General features: G+C 36.6%; 1 protein-coding gene across 4 annotated transcripts in view; it reads right to left on the bottom strand.

The window, feature by feature from the left end:
- CEP83 (centrosomal protein 83) overlaps positions 1-17,890 on the bottom strand; it is a 139,778-nt gene that overhangs the window by 38,460 nt on the left and 83,428 nt on the right. For all 4 annotated transcript variants that reach the window (XM_047788280.1, XM_047788278.1, XM_047788279.1 and 1 more), the window contains 5 exons: positions 17,341-17,592; positions 12,577-12,708; positions 6,870-6,984; positions 4,803-4,947; positions 4,540-4,689 (listed from right to left, as the gene is read on the bottom strand). In XM_047788280.1, the coding sequence (XP_047644236.1) occupies positions 4,540-4,689; positions 4,803-4,947; positions 6,870-6,984; positions 12,577-12,708; positions 17,341-17,592 (794 nt within the window). The remainder of the gene's footprint in view (positions 1-4,539; positions 4,690-4,802; positions 4,948-6,869; positions 6,985-12,576; positions 12,709-17,340; positions 17,593-17,890) is intronic.

The following is a 17,890-nucleotide window of genomic DNA, read 5'->3' as shown; positions in this document are numbered from 1 at the left end:
CCAAAAAAAAAAAAAAAAAATTTAAGGGTCTGGTTCATTATTGTCTTCAAGGAGTGATTGCTGAACATTTTATCACTATGGCAACAGAAACCCAAACCAGGAGAAACAGGCTTATATTCTGAGAAAAGATTCTTACTGGCCAAGCTGTGGGACTGTAGGAGGATAAAATATTAGAGTGAGCTTCTTGGAGGGGGTCTCCCGCTCCTTCCTGGAGACTGTCCAGGAGAGATTAGAACAACAATAACAAAAACCTCACCTATCCCCAGTTAAAAAAATGTATCCACAAAAGCAAAGAGTGGTAGGACCAGATTGGCTCTCAAAATCAACAACAGATTCATGGTTCTAGAATTGTGGCAGCTAACATTTAAATTAATAGCTTATAAAACCTGACATTTGTAAATAATACATTTATCTCTACTGGAGGTGATTCTTTCCTGAGTAATGAAAATCAAAAACCTTATCCCAAAGCATAACCTACAGCTTAATGAAAGTGATTTTTAAAAATCTCTCAACTTTAATCATATAATTAGAAAGCCATTAAGATTTCCAAATTTAAAAACGCAGATATGGGGGACTTCCAGAAGCTGAAGATAAAAGCAAATGCCTAGCTCTATGTTATATACATGTCCTGCAAAACAATAAAGAAAAACAAGATCAAACAAAACCACACAAAATCACATAAATGGCAGCCAATGCCCAAACTTCAAAACATATGTAAGTAAAAAGAGGAAAATAATTCTAAATCCTAGCAAGTGATCTCTCATCTCCTTCCTAAAAGTCTATGCAGTGAGCAGGGAGCTTACTGCATGTAAACAAACTTAATTCATCCACTGAAACAAAAAGATCTCTAATTTGGATCCAAAGCGAGACTCAACTATATGCTACACATAAAAGACATATTTAAAAAGCAAAGTTGATTCAGAAATACTAAAAATAAGGGGAGAAACAAAAGTACACCAGGCAAATGGAAGCAATAAGAAAATAAGAGTAATAATAATATCAGGAGTTCCCGTCGTGGCGCAGTGGTTAACGAATCCGACTAGGAACCATGAGGTTGCGGGTTCGATCCCTGCCCTTGCTCAGTGGGTTAACGATCCGGCGTTGCCGTGAGCTGTGGTGTAGGTTGCAGACGCGGCTCGGATCCCACGTTGCTGTGGCTGTGGTGTAGGCCGGTGGCTACAGCTCCGATTAGACCCCTAGCCTGAGAACCTCCATATGCCGCCGGAGCGGCCCAAGAAATGGCAAAAAGAGACAAAAAAAAAATAATAAAATAAAAAAAAATAATAATAATATCAAACAAGGTAGAATTCAAACAAAAAAATTAACGACAAAAATAAAAGTGCGTTTAAATGCTAAAGCCTACAATTCACAATTAAGGTATAACCGTTATGACTATCTATACACCAAATAAAATAGCAATCACCTACAAAGCAAAAAGTTACAAAAAAATCTTACAGAGTCTGACACAGAAACGCACTAAAGTAATACTAGGAATCTTTAATATATCACTCTTTGTATAAGACAAATCAAGTAGACAAAAAATAAAAGTACACATAAGACCTAAACATCATAGTTAATAAGTTCAATGAGGTACATCTTAAGAATGTATATGTCAAACTTCATACTCCTACAATTGAGCCTTTTCTTTTCAAATCCTTATGTAACACTCACAGAAAGCAATCATGTATTACTGGACCATGAGTGAGGGGAGGCAACGAGGTGTGCAAGGTGCAAAATTTAAGGAGACTCGCTCTCAGGTTCTTACATAAGATTGAGTACCTCCTTAAATTTTGCACCCTGGGCACCTCACTAGCTTTACCCTGGTCCTGGGCCTTGATATATTAGGTCACAAAGAAAACATTAGTGTGCTCCATAAAGCAGAAATAACAGGAACAATACTCTCTAGTCACAATGCAGTAAAACGGGAAATTAACAACAAAAATTTTTTTAGGAGTTCCCGTCGTGGCGCAGTGGTTAACGAATCCGACTAGGAACCATGAGGTTGCGGGTTCGGTCCCTGCCCTTGCTCAGTGGGTTAACGATCCGGCGTTGCCGTGAGCTGGGGTGTAGGTTGCAGACGCGGCTCGGATCCCGTGTTGCGGTGGCTCTGGCGTAGGCCGGTGGCTATGGCTCCGATTCAACCCCTAGCCTGGGAACCTCCACATGCCAGGGCCGCGGGAGCGGCCCAAGAAATAGCAACAACAACAACAACAAAAAAGACAAAAGACAAAAAAAAAAAAAAGAACAGATAAACAAACTGTATTATATCCACACAATGGAAAACTAATCAGCAATAAAAAGGAATCAACTACTGACATAAGCAAACACATGGATAAATCAGGAGCTACTACCTAAGGCTGGGGCTCAGGGAAGAGGTCAACTACAAAGAGACACGGACGGAGACACTGTTTGAGTGACGGAACTGTCTATGCCCGCATTGCGCACATATGATTACAGAACTGCATACAATCACCAAAATCCATCAAGCTGTACATTCAACAGATGAATTTTAACTTATGTACATTAAACACCAAAAAAAAAACTTTTTAAGGGCAGAAAACATAGAAGCAAGTAACGATTTAAGCAGAAATCAATGAGGTAGCAAACCGAAAAACAGTTGACTCAACAAATCAAAATGCTAGTTTAAAAAACATTGAACTGTATGCTTAAAAGTGATTAAAAGAATAAATTTTGTTATATATATTTTGCCACGATGAAAAAAGAAAGAAGTACTACTAACTTGATGAGAAGAAGAAAGCACATAGACAAAATAAAACAAACAATGGAAAATAAGCACTGGAACTCCTGCTGTGGTGCAGTAGGTTAAGGATCTAGTTATTGTCCTCTCTGCAGAAGTGAAGGTTTGACCCCCAGCCCGGTGCAGAGGATTAAGGATCCAGCATTTCTATACCTGTGGTATAGGTCACGGTTGCAAGCCGGATTTGATCCCCGGCCTGGGAACTTCCACATGCTGTGGGTGTGGTGAAAAAGCAAAAAACAAAAACAAAAAAACCAAGCACTGAATACAGAAGAAATTAAAAAATAAAACTATTTTGCAGACCTCTGAGCAAATAAATCTGAAAACAAAGACGAATGATTTCCATGAAAACATAGATTATCAAAATTGATCCCAATAGAAAGAGAGAGCTTGAACAGGTTAATTTCTATAGAAGAAACAGCTGTTCTAGAAATTAAGATTGGTTCAACATCAGGAAATTCATAACACACTACATTAACAGGGCCAAGGGAGGAGAAATATGATTATCGCCGGAGGTCTGAAAAACTTTTGAAATATTTCATCATCAGACCTACAATTATTACTTTAGTATCTGCCAAATGACGTTTTCCTATTTTCATTATTCCCTCTATATTCATTGGTTGGAATTCTCTTGTGAGAGCTTTGCCTTCTGTCTAAATAGTCTATCAGTTTGGTGCATGAATTATTTTATGGGCTATAATCTTTTATTATTATAATTCATGTTGCTGTTCATATTGTCTCAGATTTGGCCAGTGGATGCTAAAATTAGTGGAAAAAAGGATGAGAATATTTACACAGTCTCAAAGTACCCTCCTGTAAGATAATGACACTTTACAAAGAGGAGAAACATAGTCATGTTATAGTGGAAAACTCTCACAGACAGCACCTTAACTAAGTGATCAGTTAACATCCCCAGTGAGGGGACGGATCATGTACCTCCTAACTAACTAATACGATGCACTAAGGACATATGACTTTGACGTTATTTTTCCTAAAAATGTATAATGTGAATTTAATAATAAAGAATCTAAGACTGATTTACTGTGTGACCATTTTGTAATGTATATAAATGTTGAATCACCATGTTGTATAACTGAAACTACAGTTAATACTGTATGTCAATCATATTCCAATCTTAGAAAAAGAATTAGATTGCAATAACAAACAATTTAGGAAAAAGAAAAGAATGTAAACTCAAATCAAAGGATAATCCACAAAATAACTTTCTTCGAAAGAATATGCTCAAGATTAAAGGAGACTAAGATCCTGCACCAGAAAAAGGACATCAGTGGAACACTTGGTAACATTTGAATAAAGTCTATCAATTTGATAACAGCTATGTTCACTTGATTTCCTGATTATACTAATGACAATTTCTGAGTTTTATTAGAACATGATTATGAAAGATGTTAAAATGTGGAGATCTGAGTGAAGATGACGTGGGAATACTCTGTACTAGTCTGACAATATTTTATCAGCTATGAAATTATTTCAAAATGCAGTTTAGGAGTTCCTGTCATGGCTCAGCAGGAACGAACCTGACTAGTATCCATGAGGATGCAGGTTCAATCCCTGCCCGTGGGTGAAGGATCAGGCCTTGCTCTGAGCTGTGGTGTAGGTTACAAATGCAGCTTGGATCCCACGCTGCTGTGGTGTAGGCCGGCAGCTGCAGCTCTGATTCGATCCCTAGCCTGGGACCTTCCATATGCCATGGGTATGGCCCTCAAAAGACACACAAAAAAGTCAAAATGACGTTTAAAAAATATATATGCATATATAACCTAATACTTTGAAGTTCCCTTCTGGCCGACTCTTCTGCCATCTGTGAAGCCCGCAATTTCTCTTCACACTGATCCTTTTCAGACTGCCTCCAGACATCATGTTCTAGTTTCATTTTCTCTAAATCCGCTAATCTGCTCTCAAGTTCCAGCCTAAAACAACAGATGATAATTATGTTACAAGAACTACAATAAGGATGATATGACAGCAAAATGTTTTCATGTACAAGGAGATTTAACACAAAATAAGGTAATTAAGCGCTTACTTTTCATCTTGTAATGCCACAAGTTTTTGATAACCTTCTTCTTTGGCAGCTTGTACTTTACGTATTAATTCCCGATCCTTTTCTACTAAGAGCATTTTGTGGTGTTCAACGGCTGATTTGAGAATTTCATTGTCTGATTGTAATCCTAGTATTTTTTAAAGGAGAAGAATGTACTATATTCAATGTTATTAAGAAAAATTACAAATAACAGCAAACATTCATAAGCTAATATGGCAAATGAGTACAGAATGTAAGTCTCTCCAGATATCTATTCCCAAAGATCTTTCTGTTGTTAAACTTTTCTTAAGAATGAAAAAGACTAACCTCAGATGTATTTTTCTGTCATTTTATTGAGTAAACACACACAAGAATTTTAATAAAAGGTTATATACCTTTACTCATGTTAAATCTTAAGAGCTGGGGACATCAACCCAGGTCGTATTTTTTTTTCATTTTTTATATTACTCAAATAACCCAGGTAATATTAAAAGAGGTTTAAATACTTTTAAAAGGGTTATTTCACCTAAATCCAAAGGACAGCTTCATCATAAAGCTAGTTGGAAGCAGAGTGAATAAAATCACAGGAGCTTTCAAAACCTGTCATTTTAGCAGAACTGTTAGATCTCTTTTTTTTTTTGTCTTTTTGTCTTTTTTGTTGTTGTTGTTGTTGCTATTTCTTGGGCCGCTCCCGCGGCATATGGAGGTTCCCAGGCTAGGGGTTGAATCGGAGCTGTAGCCACCGGCCTACGCCAGAGCCACAGCAACGCGGGATCCGAGCCGCGTCTGCAACCTACACCACAGCTCACAGCAACGCCGGATCGTTAACCCACTGAGCAAGGGCAGGGACCGAACCCGCAACCTCATGGTGGTTAACCATGAGGTTGCGGGTTCGTTAACCACTGCGCCACAACGGGAACTCCAGAACTGTTAGATTTCTAACATAAATTGGAAACTTTGAAGTTTTTTTTTTTTTTTTTTTTTGGCCGCATCCATGGCATGCGGAAGCTCTAGGGCCAGGAATCGAACCTGCACCACAGATGTAACCAGAGCCACAGCAGTAACACCACCAGATCCTTAACCTACTGAACCAAGAGGGAACTCTGGAAACCCTCAAATTTGTCCAGTGAATTCATACATTTCCCCTGTAATGAAATGACAAGTATTTTGCATATGGAATAGATAAAACAAATTCATATCTAACTCAAAAGTTAAAATAGAATGTATTCCAAGCTCTTTAAGTTATTAAGAAAATTTGCCCCTAACTCTATGGAAATCCATGAGTCAATATCAAGTAGAAATTAAGAATGAAAACAATCATTCATCATAAGCTCTGTCTGAAACGAGAGGCCAGTCAGGTAATAACCAATTTGAGGACAGCTACAGAGCCCAGGCAGCTTATTTAAGTGCTTACTTAAGAAAAGTCAGAAATAATATACTTCCTGAGAAATCTTGATAAAAAGGTCATTCTAAGACTAACCTGGAGCTTAAAAATAAAATAAATAAGTAAAATAAACTTAGGCTAAACGAAAGCTATAACTGGCTTAGGATCTACATAAATAAATTTTTAGGAGCCCTCTTGTGGCGCAGCAGGTCAAGGATCTGGCATTGTCACTGCAGCAGCTTGGGTGACTGCTGTGATGCAGTTTTGATCCCTGGTATGGGAACTTCCACATATTGTAGGTGTGGCCAAAAAAATTTTTTTTGAAACTTAAAAACTGGGTCTGAAGCCCACTTATCTTCCTTACATTCTTTAGATTTAAAATGGTCTGGGATTAATAATTACCTAGTTCAAAAAGATTTTCAGTTATAAACCCAGGAAGCATGGAATCCTATCTATAAAGCTTCACTTAATTCATGTATTAAGATAGCTATGATATACCGTAAGACTGATTTTTTTAAAACTTACATAACAGAATGAACATCTAATATAGAAACAAAAAAAAATGCATGTGCTCTAATAAAATTCAATTAAGCTTAAAATTGGAAATAAAAATTCAGTTTGATCTATTTTAATAATTTGAGTTTATAAGTGAAAATAACAGTAAAAAGCATGGAAAATCATATTACCATCCAGTTCACTTTGAATTTTATTCCTTTCTCTTTCTAGCTCACTCTTAGCTCTTGCTGCCTCCAGTTTGACGTCTGTTATTTCTAGTTTGTTTGAATGTTTAAGTTCTTTTACCTGTTGATAATTAGAAATTGAAATTACTATTGGTCATTTTCTTGCCATTAAGTGCTAACCCAATAACATTAGTCGAAATGAGAAAACACTGTGGTAGCAGAGTGTGGAGTGTAAGTACCTTCCCGGAGGGAAGATGCTTCAGTGCCTGGAACAACACTTGGCACCATGAAAACAGTCTTTTCCGAATAGAATGGAGTCATTTCTTTAAATAGTTGGGTGGGGTCATCTGGCTTAATCTTACCTTAAAAGCTTAAATGCAAGTATCTAAAATCCAATACTCAATGACTGAAACATCTTTTGGGGAAAAAGCTGAAACCTTCCTCTTAAAGTGCTGGTGACAAGAAGGCATTTTAAGTATACGGAATAGCATACACAATGTTATAAAGGCAGAGGGTCACATGGTCTGCTTGGAAAACAATGAGCAAAGTGTTATACATAGAGCAGAGGTAGGTGTGACATCTGTGGAGTGGCAAGGAATAAACTTTATAGGCCAAACAAAACAGCTGTGTATCCTGTTAGCTGCTGAAGGTGGCACGATCAACTTTGTTTCAGAAAGTTAATTCTAACTGCAAATGTGTTGGATTAAGAAACTGAAGGTAGGAGTTCCCATCGTGGCTCAGCAGTAACAAACCTGACTAATATCCATGAGGATGTGGGTTCAACCCCTGGCCTCGCTCAATGGGTTAAGGATCGGTGTTACTGTGAGCTGTGGTGTAGGTCACAGATGTGGCCTGGATCCCTCGCTGCTGTGGCTGTGGTGAAGGCTGGTGGCTACAGCTCTGACTCAACCCCTAGCCTAGGAACCTCCATATGCCTCGGGTACGGTTCTAAAAATAGGAGAAAAAAAAAGAAACTGAAGGAAAGAGACTAATTAAGAAGCAAAGGGCTGACGAAGAGAAGAAAGAATAATCTATTGATTTGGTGACCAAATTGTGTGTGTGTGTGTGTGTACACGTGCTCACAGTGTGTGCACGGTGGTAGTGGGAGGAACAAGTGTGTAAAATGGATAAATCTAATTTAAACCTTTATTGTCCCAAACTGATTTTTTTATAGCTCCAAGGTGAAAGCAACTAATCGTCACTATTTTCATATAATTAAGCATATACCAATTTAGTTTTTCCCTGAAACATCTTTTTTGAAAGTTGAATAATTCTAGTTCACAAGCAGTATTCCTCTGTTCATTCAGTAAATATTTACTGAGCACCCATATGTGCCCTAGTGCTGTCTTGGGAGCTGGGGATACAGCAGCAAACAAAAAAAGCTTTGGCTCTCCAATCACCTGCACTGCTAACAGTTTCCATGTCCTTGCTTCTAAAATTAGGTACAGTACTATAATGAAGATTAAACCAATACAATAAAAGTTAAATAAACCTACATGCTGACTCATTATACTACAATATAAAACTATGAAATCAGAGGAGAAAATCATAAATATATACAAGCCAAATATGTAAAATATAAGATGGTGGGAATAGGAGGGTAAAGGATAATTTACTTGAGTGAAATAAAAGGCTATAAAAACTAGAGATGGGAGAGATAAATCAGGAAGAGGTTCTAGAGGTTCTAGGAGAAACACAAAGAAGTGTCTTACTGGAAGAGACTCCATCTATGAAAGATCTTGGGAACATTACAAGCTTCCATAAAAATGTTCGCCTTTTAAAAGAAACAAAAAGTCAAGTACTCTGCTGCCTTTTGTACTGCTAATAACCACACTAAGACAGAACCCTCCAAATTAACTCGTAAATTTTAAATGATGCTACACAAAATGAATACCTTGGTCTGACATCGGATTTGCATTTTTAAATTTTTAAGTTCCTTTCTATGAAAGCAAGTCTCATAGAACAATGTTTACGAAGCAGCTTTCAGATGCTTTCAGAGCAGCTAAGAAATTATATTTTAAAATTTAAACTTTCTATAGATTGGGTTTTTATCATTTCATGAACAGAATTTATAAATGCTTTAAAATTTTTAAGAAATACAACCACAATGAAAATCCAATCTTTATGACAAATGTAATCATAACCTGCTATTATGCCTAACTGTAAAAGGTTAAGAATGACATGGCAGTTCATTAGCAAACCCCACTGTAGCTGCTTTATACATGAGGTGGAAAATCAGAGCCATCTTATTTTGCAGAATCTTTCACTTCATCGAGAAGAACTATGAAATTTATAAAATCTTTATTTTTTTAATCCATTCACTCTGAGATTTACTGAAATGAGAAAACATTTTTCAATTAAACTATCATCAGTGAAACTGAAAGAACATTGGACAGGAAGTCAAATGACAAATGAAGTCTTATCTTCAAACCTACTTTTATTATTAAGCTAGTGGTATATGCTCAAGCAAAATGCATTCAACATATCTATGGACCTCGATGAGTTTTTCTTTAGTGCCACATTTCTAAAATCCTAAAATAATGAATGCACTCATACGAACAGTAATTAATTTCCTAAAAGATATTAAAAAGAATTATTAAAAATGAACTTACACGAATAGTTATTAGATATGACGAATACAGCACTTTCTATGAGTAATCTGAGCCAATCCCAAATAGTAATAATAATAAAGTTTCTTTCTGTCTCTAGAGTCCTGGTTCTTAACCTCAAATCAGGCCTCAAAAATCAGGCCTCAAAAATCCAGGAAAACTAGGGATCTTTTATAAAATCAGGCCTCAAAAATCCAAGAAAACGAGCGATCTTTTATAAAATGTACCATGTTAAAATGCTGCACATAATTTGAAGAAATTTGTAATCTTTTTAAGCTCTTTAGGCCAAGCTACCCCGTTGTGTTTTTTTCCCCACAATGTTTTCCATGTAGATTCTAGTCTTTACACTGTGAATTTGCTTTATGCTTTTGACATGACCAATGTATTTTGCCAGTACTACGAACAAAATTCTCAGAAAAGTAAAAAAATAGCAGTAATAGGCAATTTATAAGGGTTCAGAATCTGTTAAATTACACACACACACACAAGAACACAATATATGTAAGCAAGAAATACAAATACAACTGAAAAAATGTATTATTCAAAGAAGCTCTTGATGAAAATTCCAAAGAGACAGTACTCAAATTTTGATCTTTTTCCAAGGCTGGAGATGGCATGACCTCATTAACTTAGCTAATAAGTGTGGAATGATTTCCTTAAAACTACACATTTCATTGGAGTTCTAAAAGACTACACCCTCACGAGGTATAACAGGCGGCATCTCATTGAATATAAAGTATCTTTAAGGTCATCACTTCCAGGCCATCGTTGGTATACTTTTAATCCAAGACACTGCTGGTCACACTCTGTTCAAAAGCCCAACGAACATTTACAAATTGGAGTAACTTTGACAAATACACCTCAGGTGTTGCTTTGCATTGCAAACAACCATTTGCAAGGAGGGCCATTGCAAAATGTTGATGAAAATTTCAAGTTGCAAAGAAAACTGTGACAATGTTTGAAATATTATTTTAAAATTTATCCTTTCAATGAAATCTTTTTATATGTGAAATCTAAAATAAAAACTTTGTCTCAAGTTGATGGAATTTTTAACATACCATTTATATGCAAAATAAATCAAGTGAGTCCTTAAAAAGGATAAGCGGTTCTTAGCAATTTGTGTTAATAAACAATCTGAAAGTGTAAAAGAATACGCATTTGCCATGGAAAAAAACTGCATAGACTTCCAAGGGTGGCATCTCATACATTTAATGTTATGGATTTGGCCTTTTATGCACAGAAGTCCAATTTTGTCACCACACTTAAAGAAGATGCTCAAAGTCAGAATCACATTACTAAAGTGTGATTACAAAGAGTGATCTATAAAACCAGAATGTCAGTTTATTACAAGAAAAAAACCATAATGGAAACTAGAGTATTCTAAGTCTGAAGGACCAGTACATTCTCTCCCTGTAGACAAAACTACAGGAGAAATCCAACAACAGTCAGCAAGTTGCTTAGGGAATTATGCAATCAGAACAAAATGGAATGGATGAATTGCTTGCTTCATGACCACAAATCAAAACAGACTGAGGTATTCCTTTCCATAGTAAGAATGATCTCTTCCTTGGAATCAGAATATGCACATTCAGCCGACCAATCTCTTCCCTCTGCTATAAACACTGCCTGACTCTACATAAGGAATTTATGATAAATATATTACTCTTCTAGCTAAGTTCATATATTTCTACCAGGCTACAGTAAATTCCTTCTGGCCTGGAAACCATTTTGTTTTTAAAGGTGATTCTACATAACTCTGTTCTGATAGAACTACATGATTTCACTGATTCAGAAATCAGTCTTATTTTATACATTAGACTCTTATGCTAAGTGCTTTGTGCCCAACACCTCATTTATCTCCGCCACATGCTATAAGGTAGGTATTAGTCACGCTTTAGCTAAAGGCTTCAGAGAGAAAGTACACTGCCCAATGTCACGCAACTAGTAAGAGAAAAATGAAATTTGAATCTGACTCCACAGCTGATATTCACTACAGTAGTCTATAAATTACTTTCATCGCAGCTATCCTACTTCTGGTCACTGAATTCCTTACATATACTGCATTTGATTGGGGGGGGGGGACCTCAAGTTCCTGAGAAAATCATACATAAAGATGTTCAAACCATTATATTCTTTTAAAAAATAACTTACAAAGGAGTTTCCATTGTGGCTCAGCAGGTTACAAACCTGGACTAGTATCCATGAGGTTACAGGTTTGATCCCTGGCCTCTCTCAGTGGGTTAAGGATCCAGCATTGCTGGTGTAGGCTGCAGACATGGCTCGGATCCCAGGTTGCTGTGGCTGTGCCGTAGGCCAGCAGCTGCAGCTCTGATTCAATCTCTAGTCTGGGAACTTCCATATGCCACAGGTGTGGCCCTAAAAAGCAAAAATATAAAACAACAAATGAAGGTCATGCTGATTAATTTATTCATTTAACAAATATTTATTGAGTGTCTATTGTGTGCCAACACTGTCACAAAAGCCAGAGACATGGCAGTAACAAAAGCAACTTATATATTTGGAGCTTATAAAAAGACAAAAATAAATATATTGGACAGTGTTAAGAGCCAAGAAGAAAAACATAAAGTAGGGAAGGAAGCTAGAGAGTAAGGCAGTGGAAGAAGGAAGATGGTATTTTACAAAGTGAAGAAAACAAAGTCCTCTCTGATAAGGCAACTTCAGAAATAGGTGAGGAAGAAAGCTGTACAGATACGTGAGGGAAGACCATACAAGGAGGGCCAGTGCAAAGGCCCTGAGGTAGATGTAAGCTTGCTCAAAGAAGAATGAGAACCAACAGGCTAGAGAAAAGTGAACAGGAGGGAAAATAGACTCTGATGGCGGGGGAAAGATTGCAGGGGCCAGAACCACACAGAGCTCTGACTCCTCAGAGAGAAAAGAGACCAGTTAGGAGGCTACTGTAAAAATTGGACCAGTATGGTCACAATGAAGGCTGCTAAGAACCGGTCAGATTCCACATTTATTTAGAAGGTAAAATCATAAAAAAAAAAACCTCAGTGTAGAGAACTAAATTATCTAAACACAGAATGTCATTAGACGGGTATCGTGCATTCTAAAGAGTGAAGTAGAAACTTAAGATGACTTACTTTACTGGTCAATGTATTTACTTCCCGTTCAGTTTTATGCAGTTTACTAATTAAAGTAGTGTTTTGTTCATTACTTGCTTGCAGTTCTTTCTCCAAGCGTTCAGCCTGTAGTTTAGCTGACTGTTTTTCAGCCTTTTATTAAAACAAAATATTTTAAAACTTGTTCATATTTTTTCACAATTATTTAAAACATAATAAGCACCATTTAAATACCTGCAATAATCACACTAGCCAAACATTCAAAACCTCAACAATATTAAGATATACCTAAGTAACTAGAGTTTTCTCAGAGTAACTGGTAGAATTCAAATTAAAGATATTTCCAGGAAATATGCAACAAAGTTATCTGGACAAACAACTGTTGATACAGCCACCACCAAGGTAAACCCATGCATTTCTTTCAGGAGACAGCATACATAACACCATCAGTAGCTATCTGTTTACTGTTTGGTTTTGTTTATTTGTTTGTTTTTTGGTGATATCATTTTTTTTTCTAATTAGTAGCTTTTATTTTTTTAATTAAAACATTTTTAAGAAGTTCCCGTCGTGGCTCAGTGGTTAACGAATCCGACTAGGAACCATGAGGTTGCGGGTTCAATCCCTGCCCTTGCTCAGTGGGTTAAGGATCCAGCGTTGCTGTGAGCTGTGGTGTAGGTTGCAGACGCAGCTCGGATCCCGTGTTGCTGTGGCTCCTGGTGTAGACCAGCAGCTACAGCTCCGACTGGACCCCTAGCCTGGGAACCTCCATATGCCATGGGAGTGGCCCAAGAAATGGCAAAAAGACCAAAAAAAAAAATTTTTTTTTTAATTAAAATATGGTTGATCCATACTGTTTCCTACTTACTCTTATTGTGGCCATAATTCAGACAAGCATTTGGGGGGGCTGCAAGTACACAGTAGATATGAAAAAGCAGATTACAAGGTAGAGGAGAGAGCTTATTTGTAATAGTAAGAAGTGAGAAATGAAAATCTAAAATCAATGGAGATTAGAAAAAAAACCAAGAGACTATAAATTCAAAATCCTTAACTAATCTGGAACATCTGCAAGTACGGGCAAAGAAGTCAACAGCTCCTAACCTCATTGTGTAATAAAGCTGCTTAATGAAGTAAGTTGTCAAGAAATTTTCTGGTTGGTAATACTAACAGTGCACTTTAATTAGGAAGGGAAACGAAATGCTTTTTGAAAATATTTCTATTCAAAATAGTTAAAATGAAAACATTTTGCATTTAAAGAATAAGCTTTAGTTTTCTAAGATCTCATTTCCTATATATATTAAATATGATAAGGAATGTATTCAACAAATAATTCAGAAAACAACTACTTTCCTCAACTACAAAATGAGGCTTTTTAGGCACAATGATAGCTCCCCCCTCGCCGCCCCCAAAAATTCAAAGACAGAAGAAAAGCTAGCTCTCATGTGCTTATTTTTATTTCATCAGATAAATGATAAAATTAAATACTCCCTCTTTTGAAAACATCACAAATGAATCTCTCATCTTTTCTCAACATTCAACTTGTCCTGAAAATAATCACTCTAAATGACCTCAATGCAAAGTTTCACACTGAGATCCTAAACTAATTCAATCACAATCACCCCATTTATTCCATCACTGTGTAAATACATTAAGGATGGAAGAAGGGCAACATAAACAGTTCATTCTGAATTGCTTCTTGTCCAATGATACTGACAACTTTAGTTCAAGAAACCACTAAATACTGTCAGAAGCTTCATCTGAATAATAAAAAGGTGATTTCTACTCTTCAAAACATATTAATGTATGTACTTCTTATACCAGTTTGCTGTCTGGAAAAAAAAATCACTATTTTTTATCATTAAAGTACAGCTGATTTATAATGTTGTATGGTAAAGTAGCTTAGCTGTATACATATATACACTCATTATTTTTATTATTTTTAGCCATGCCTGTGGCATGCAAAAGTTCCTAGGCCAGGGATCGAACCCACACTGCTGCAGTAACCAAAGCCACTGCAGTGACAATGCCAGATCCTTAACCTGCTGAGTCACAAGGGAACTCTTATACATTCTTTTTTTAAATATTCTTTTCCATTATGGTATAATCCCAGGAAATTGGATATAGTTTCCTCTGCTATACACCAGGCCCTCATTGTCTATCTATTCTAAATGTAATAGTTTCCATCTACTTCTCTCCCTCACTCTCCCCTTTGGAAACCACAAGCCTGTTCCTGCTTTGCAGATAAATTCATTTGTGCCATATTTTAGATTCCACATATATGTGATATAACATGGTATTTGTCTTTCTCTGACTTACTTCACTTAGTATGAGAATCTATAGTTGCATGCATGTTGCTGCAAATGGCATTCCTTCACTCTTTTTGTGGCTGAGTAGTATTCCATTGTGTATATGTACATCTTCTTAATCCATTCACCTGCTGATGACATTTAGGTTGTTTCCAAGTCTTGGCTATTGTGAATAATGCTGCAATGAACACTGGAGTGCATGTTTCCCTTTGAATCATTGTTTTGTCCAGGTATATGCCTAGGAGTGGGGCTGCTAGATCATATGGTAATTTTATTTTTCATTTTCTGGGGAACCTTCATACTGTTTTCCATAGTGGGTGCCCTAATTTACATTCCATCAACTGTAGGAGGGTTCCCTTTTCTCTGCACCCTCCCCAGCATTTGTTATTTGAAGACTTTTTGATAAAGGCTAATCTGACCAAAGTGAGGTGGTACCTCACTGCAGTTTTGATTTGCATTTCTCTAATAATTAGTGATTTAGCATCTTTTCATCTGCCATTGGCCATCCATATGTCTACTTAGGAGAAATGTCTATTTAGGTCTGCCCATTTTTTGATTGGGTTGTTTATTTTTGGCTGTTGTTTGTATATTTTGGAGATTAAGCTCTGTCAGTCACATCATTTACAGATATCTTATTCTGCAGGTTGTCTTTTCATTTTTTTAATGGCTTTCTTTGCTGTGCAAAACCTTGTAATTTTGATCACGTCCCATTTGTTTATCTTTGTTTTTATTTCTATTGCCTAAGAAAGAGACCTAAGAAAACACTGGTACAATTTGCGGCAAAGAATGTTTTCCCTATGGTCTCTTCTATGGGGTTTTATAGTGTCATGAAATATGTTTAAATCTTTAAACCATTTTGAGTTTATTTTTGTACACGGTATGAAGGCTATGTTCTAATTTCATTGAAAAAGCGCTATTTTGGATTTAAATATTATATTTTAATTACAAACTAGGTGCACACTGATTTCCCTGCAGTTCAAATCATTTCGTAACTACGCTTTAAGAAACAAAACAAAAAATACTTTAGACTGTTCAAAATAAATAATTTTTTCAAACTACTAAACTAATATATTTGCTACATGCAGACACTAAGGACTAGGAGAAGAAAGCATATTTGAGGAGTTTCTGTTGCGGCTCAGTGGTAATGAACCGAACTAGTATCCATGGGAATGGGGGTTCGATCCCTGGCCCCACTCAGTGGGTTAAGGATTCAGCATTGCCACAACTTTACAGCATAGGTCGCAGACTCAGCTTTGATCCTGAGTTGCTATGGCTGTGGCATAGGCTGGCAGCTGCAGGTCTGATTCAATTCCAATCCTGGGAACGTCCATATGCCACAGGTGCAGCCCCAAAAAAGAAAAAAAAATTTTTTTGAATAAAATGGTAAAGGGGTCCAGAATATGCTACTGCGGCATAAAAATTATTTTGAGCTGAAGGCTTTTGAGAATCAACGGACAGGAAAAAGTTTTTTCCTGAATTCCTCTTATCTGCCTAAAAAGAAGAACCTTTAAAAAGAATGTAAGTGTTATAAATCCCCTCCTCAGGGGTTTAATAATGAGGAAAGATCAACTTCTATCTCAGAAGATAAGAAATCAACACCAGGATAAGAAATCACCATGCAAACATCATCACAAAATTATCCTATCTCCCATCTATTTTTCTAAAGGCTCATTTGTATTTCCTAAAAGTCATCTGTTTTCCTGTAAGTATCCTTTCTCCCTTTCTCTTTTCTGTGTTAAGATGGTATATGAGCCCCAAATTATAATTGCCTCTTTGAGTGACATTTTTCTGTGAACTCCTGTTTACACACATGAATAAAAATCTGTCTTTTCCCTTGCAAATCTGCTGTTGTCGGTTTAATTCACTGCCTCAAACACTGAACCTAAGAGGATGAAAGAAATTTTTTCCTCTCCAATAATGGAATCCTAAACTTTCACAGGAGAATGTCACTACTGGTACCAGCCTTGCTCTGCCAGCTCTTTTATTTCCCTAATGAATCAGAGAAATAATTCAGTAATGCTTATATGCATTAGCAGCCAAGCTGAATTTTGTTACCCTGGCAAGAAGCTGTCATAAGATACACAAGTATGATATTTCTGATTTTAAGATCTCGAATCCCAGTGTAAGGAAATCACTAGAAAGAAACTGCTCTTTCTGGTTTGAGATGACTTCAGTCTGCAGAAACTCAAAAATTTTTTTTGGATTTTGCATATTCTACTCTGTGGCACTTTAAGAGTTAAATCATTTCAGATAGGCAACAATGAATAAATAATCCCTCTGTAAATGTGGCAGCACAGCTAGCTATTGCTTACCAATCAACAGCTTTCTTCTTTACAAAAATCATCTATACTCTTGGGATTGAACAAATGCGTCAGCATTAGACTGGTTAGCATACATTTATACCCTAGAAATCAAAGGCTTGTCAATTGCATTTTTTGAAAAAAGTATGCCATACTCTACCGGGAGGCAATTAAAACCTTACCTCCAGGGATCTGACTGTAGCCTGCATCTCAGCCAACTGCCGCACCTGAATTCTTTGGACACTTTCTACCTGAGCACCAGAATTCTCTTTTTCAGCTCTTAATTCTGCTACTTCAGTCTCTAAACCTTTTAATTTTTGATGCAAATGGACTTTTTCTCGAATAAGTTGCTCCACTCGTTTGCTGTCTCTTGTTGGATCAGCACTAAACAGCTGGTGATGGAGTTCTTCATTATCTTTTTCCAGTCTTGCAACCTAGTAACAATATGAAAGAAAGCATACAACTTAAATTATCCAATTGTCAGCCAGGAACATGCTTTATAAGTCGGTAAATAAAAATTGAACAACATGAAAAAGAAAGCTAAGATGGTAAAATGAAGCACAAAGGAAAAATCCTACAGTGCTATCTTCTTCATTCTGTGATCAGTATGACTCCAGTGGGAGGGCAAGGACCTCGTCCTATTTTCCCTCCATCTCTCCATGGTGTCCAGCACGGGGCTTCATCAGCTGCTGACTGGAATTCAAAATTATACTTAATACTATCAAATAATAA

Source organism: Phacochoerus africanus, chromosome 7 (assembly GCF_016906955.1).
Source record: "Phacochoerus africanus isolate WHEZ1 chromosome 7, ROS_Pafr_v1, whole genome shotgun sequence".
NCBI classification, from domain to species: Eukaryota; Metazoa; Chordata; class Mammalia; order Artiodactyla; family Suidae; genus Phacochoerus; species Phacochoerus africanus.
This window is presented reverse-complemented; position numbering and strand designations above follow the sequence as displayed.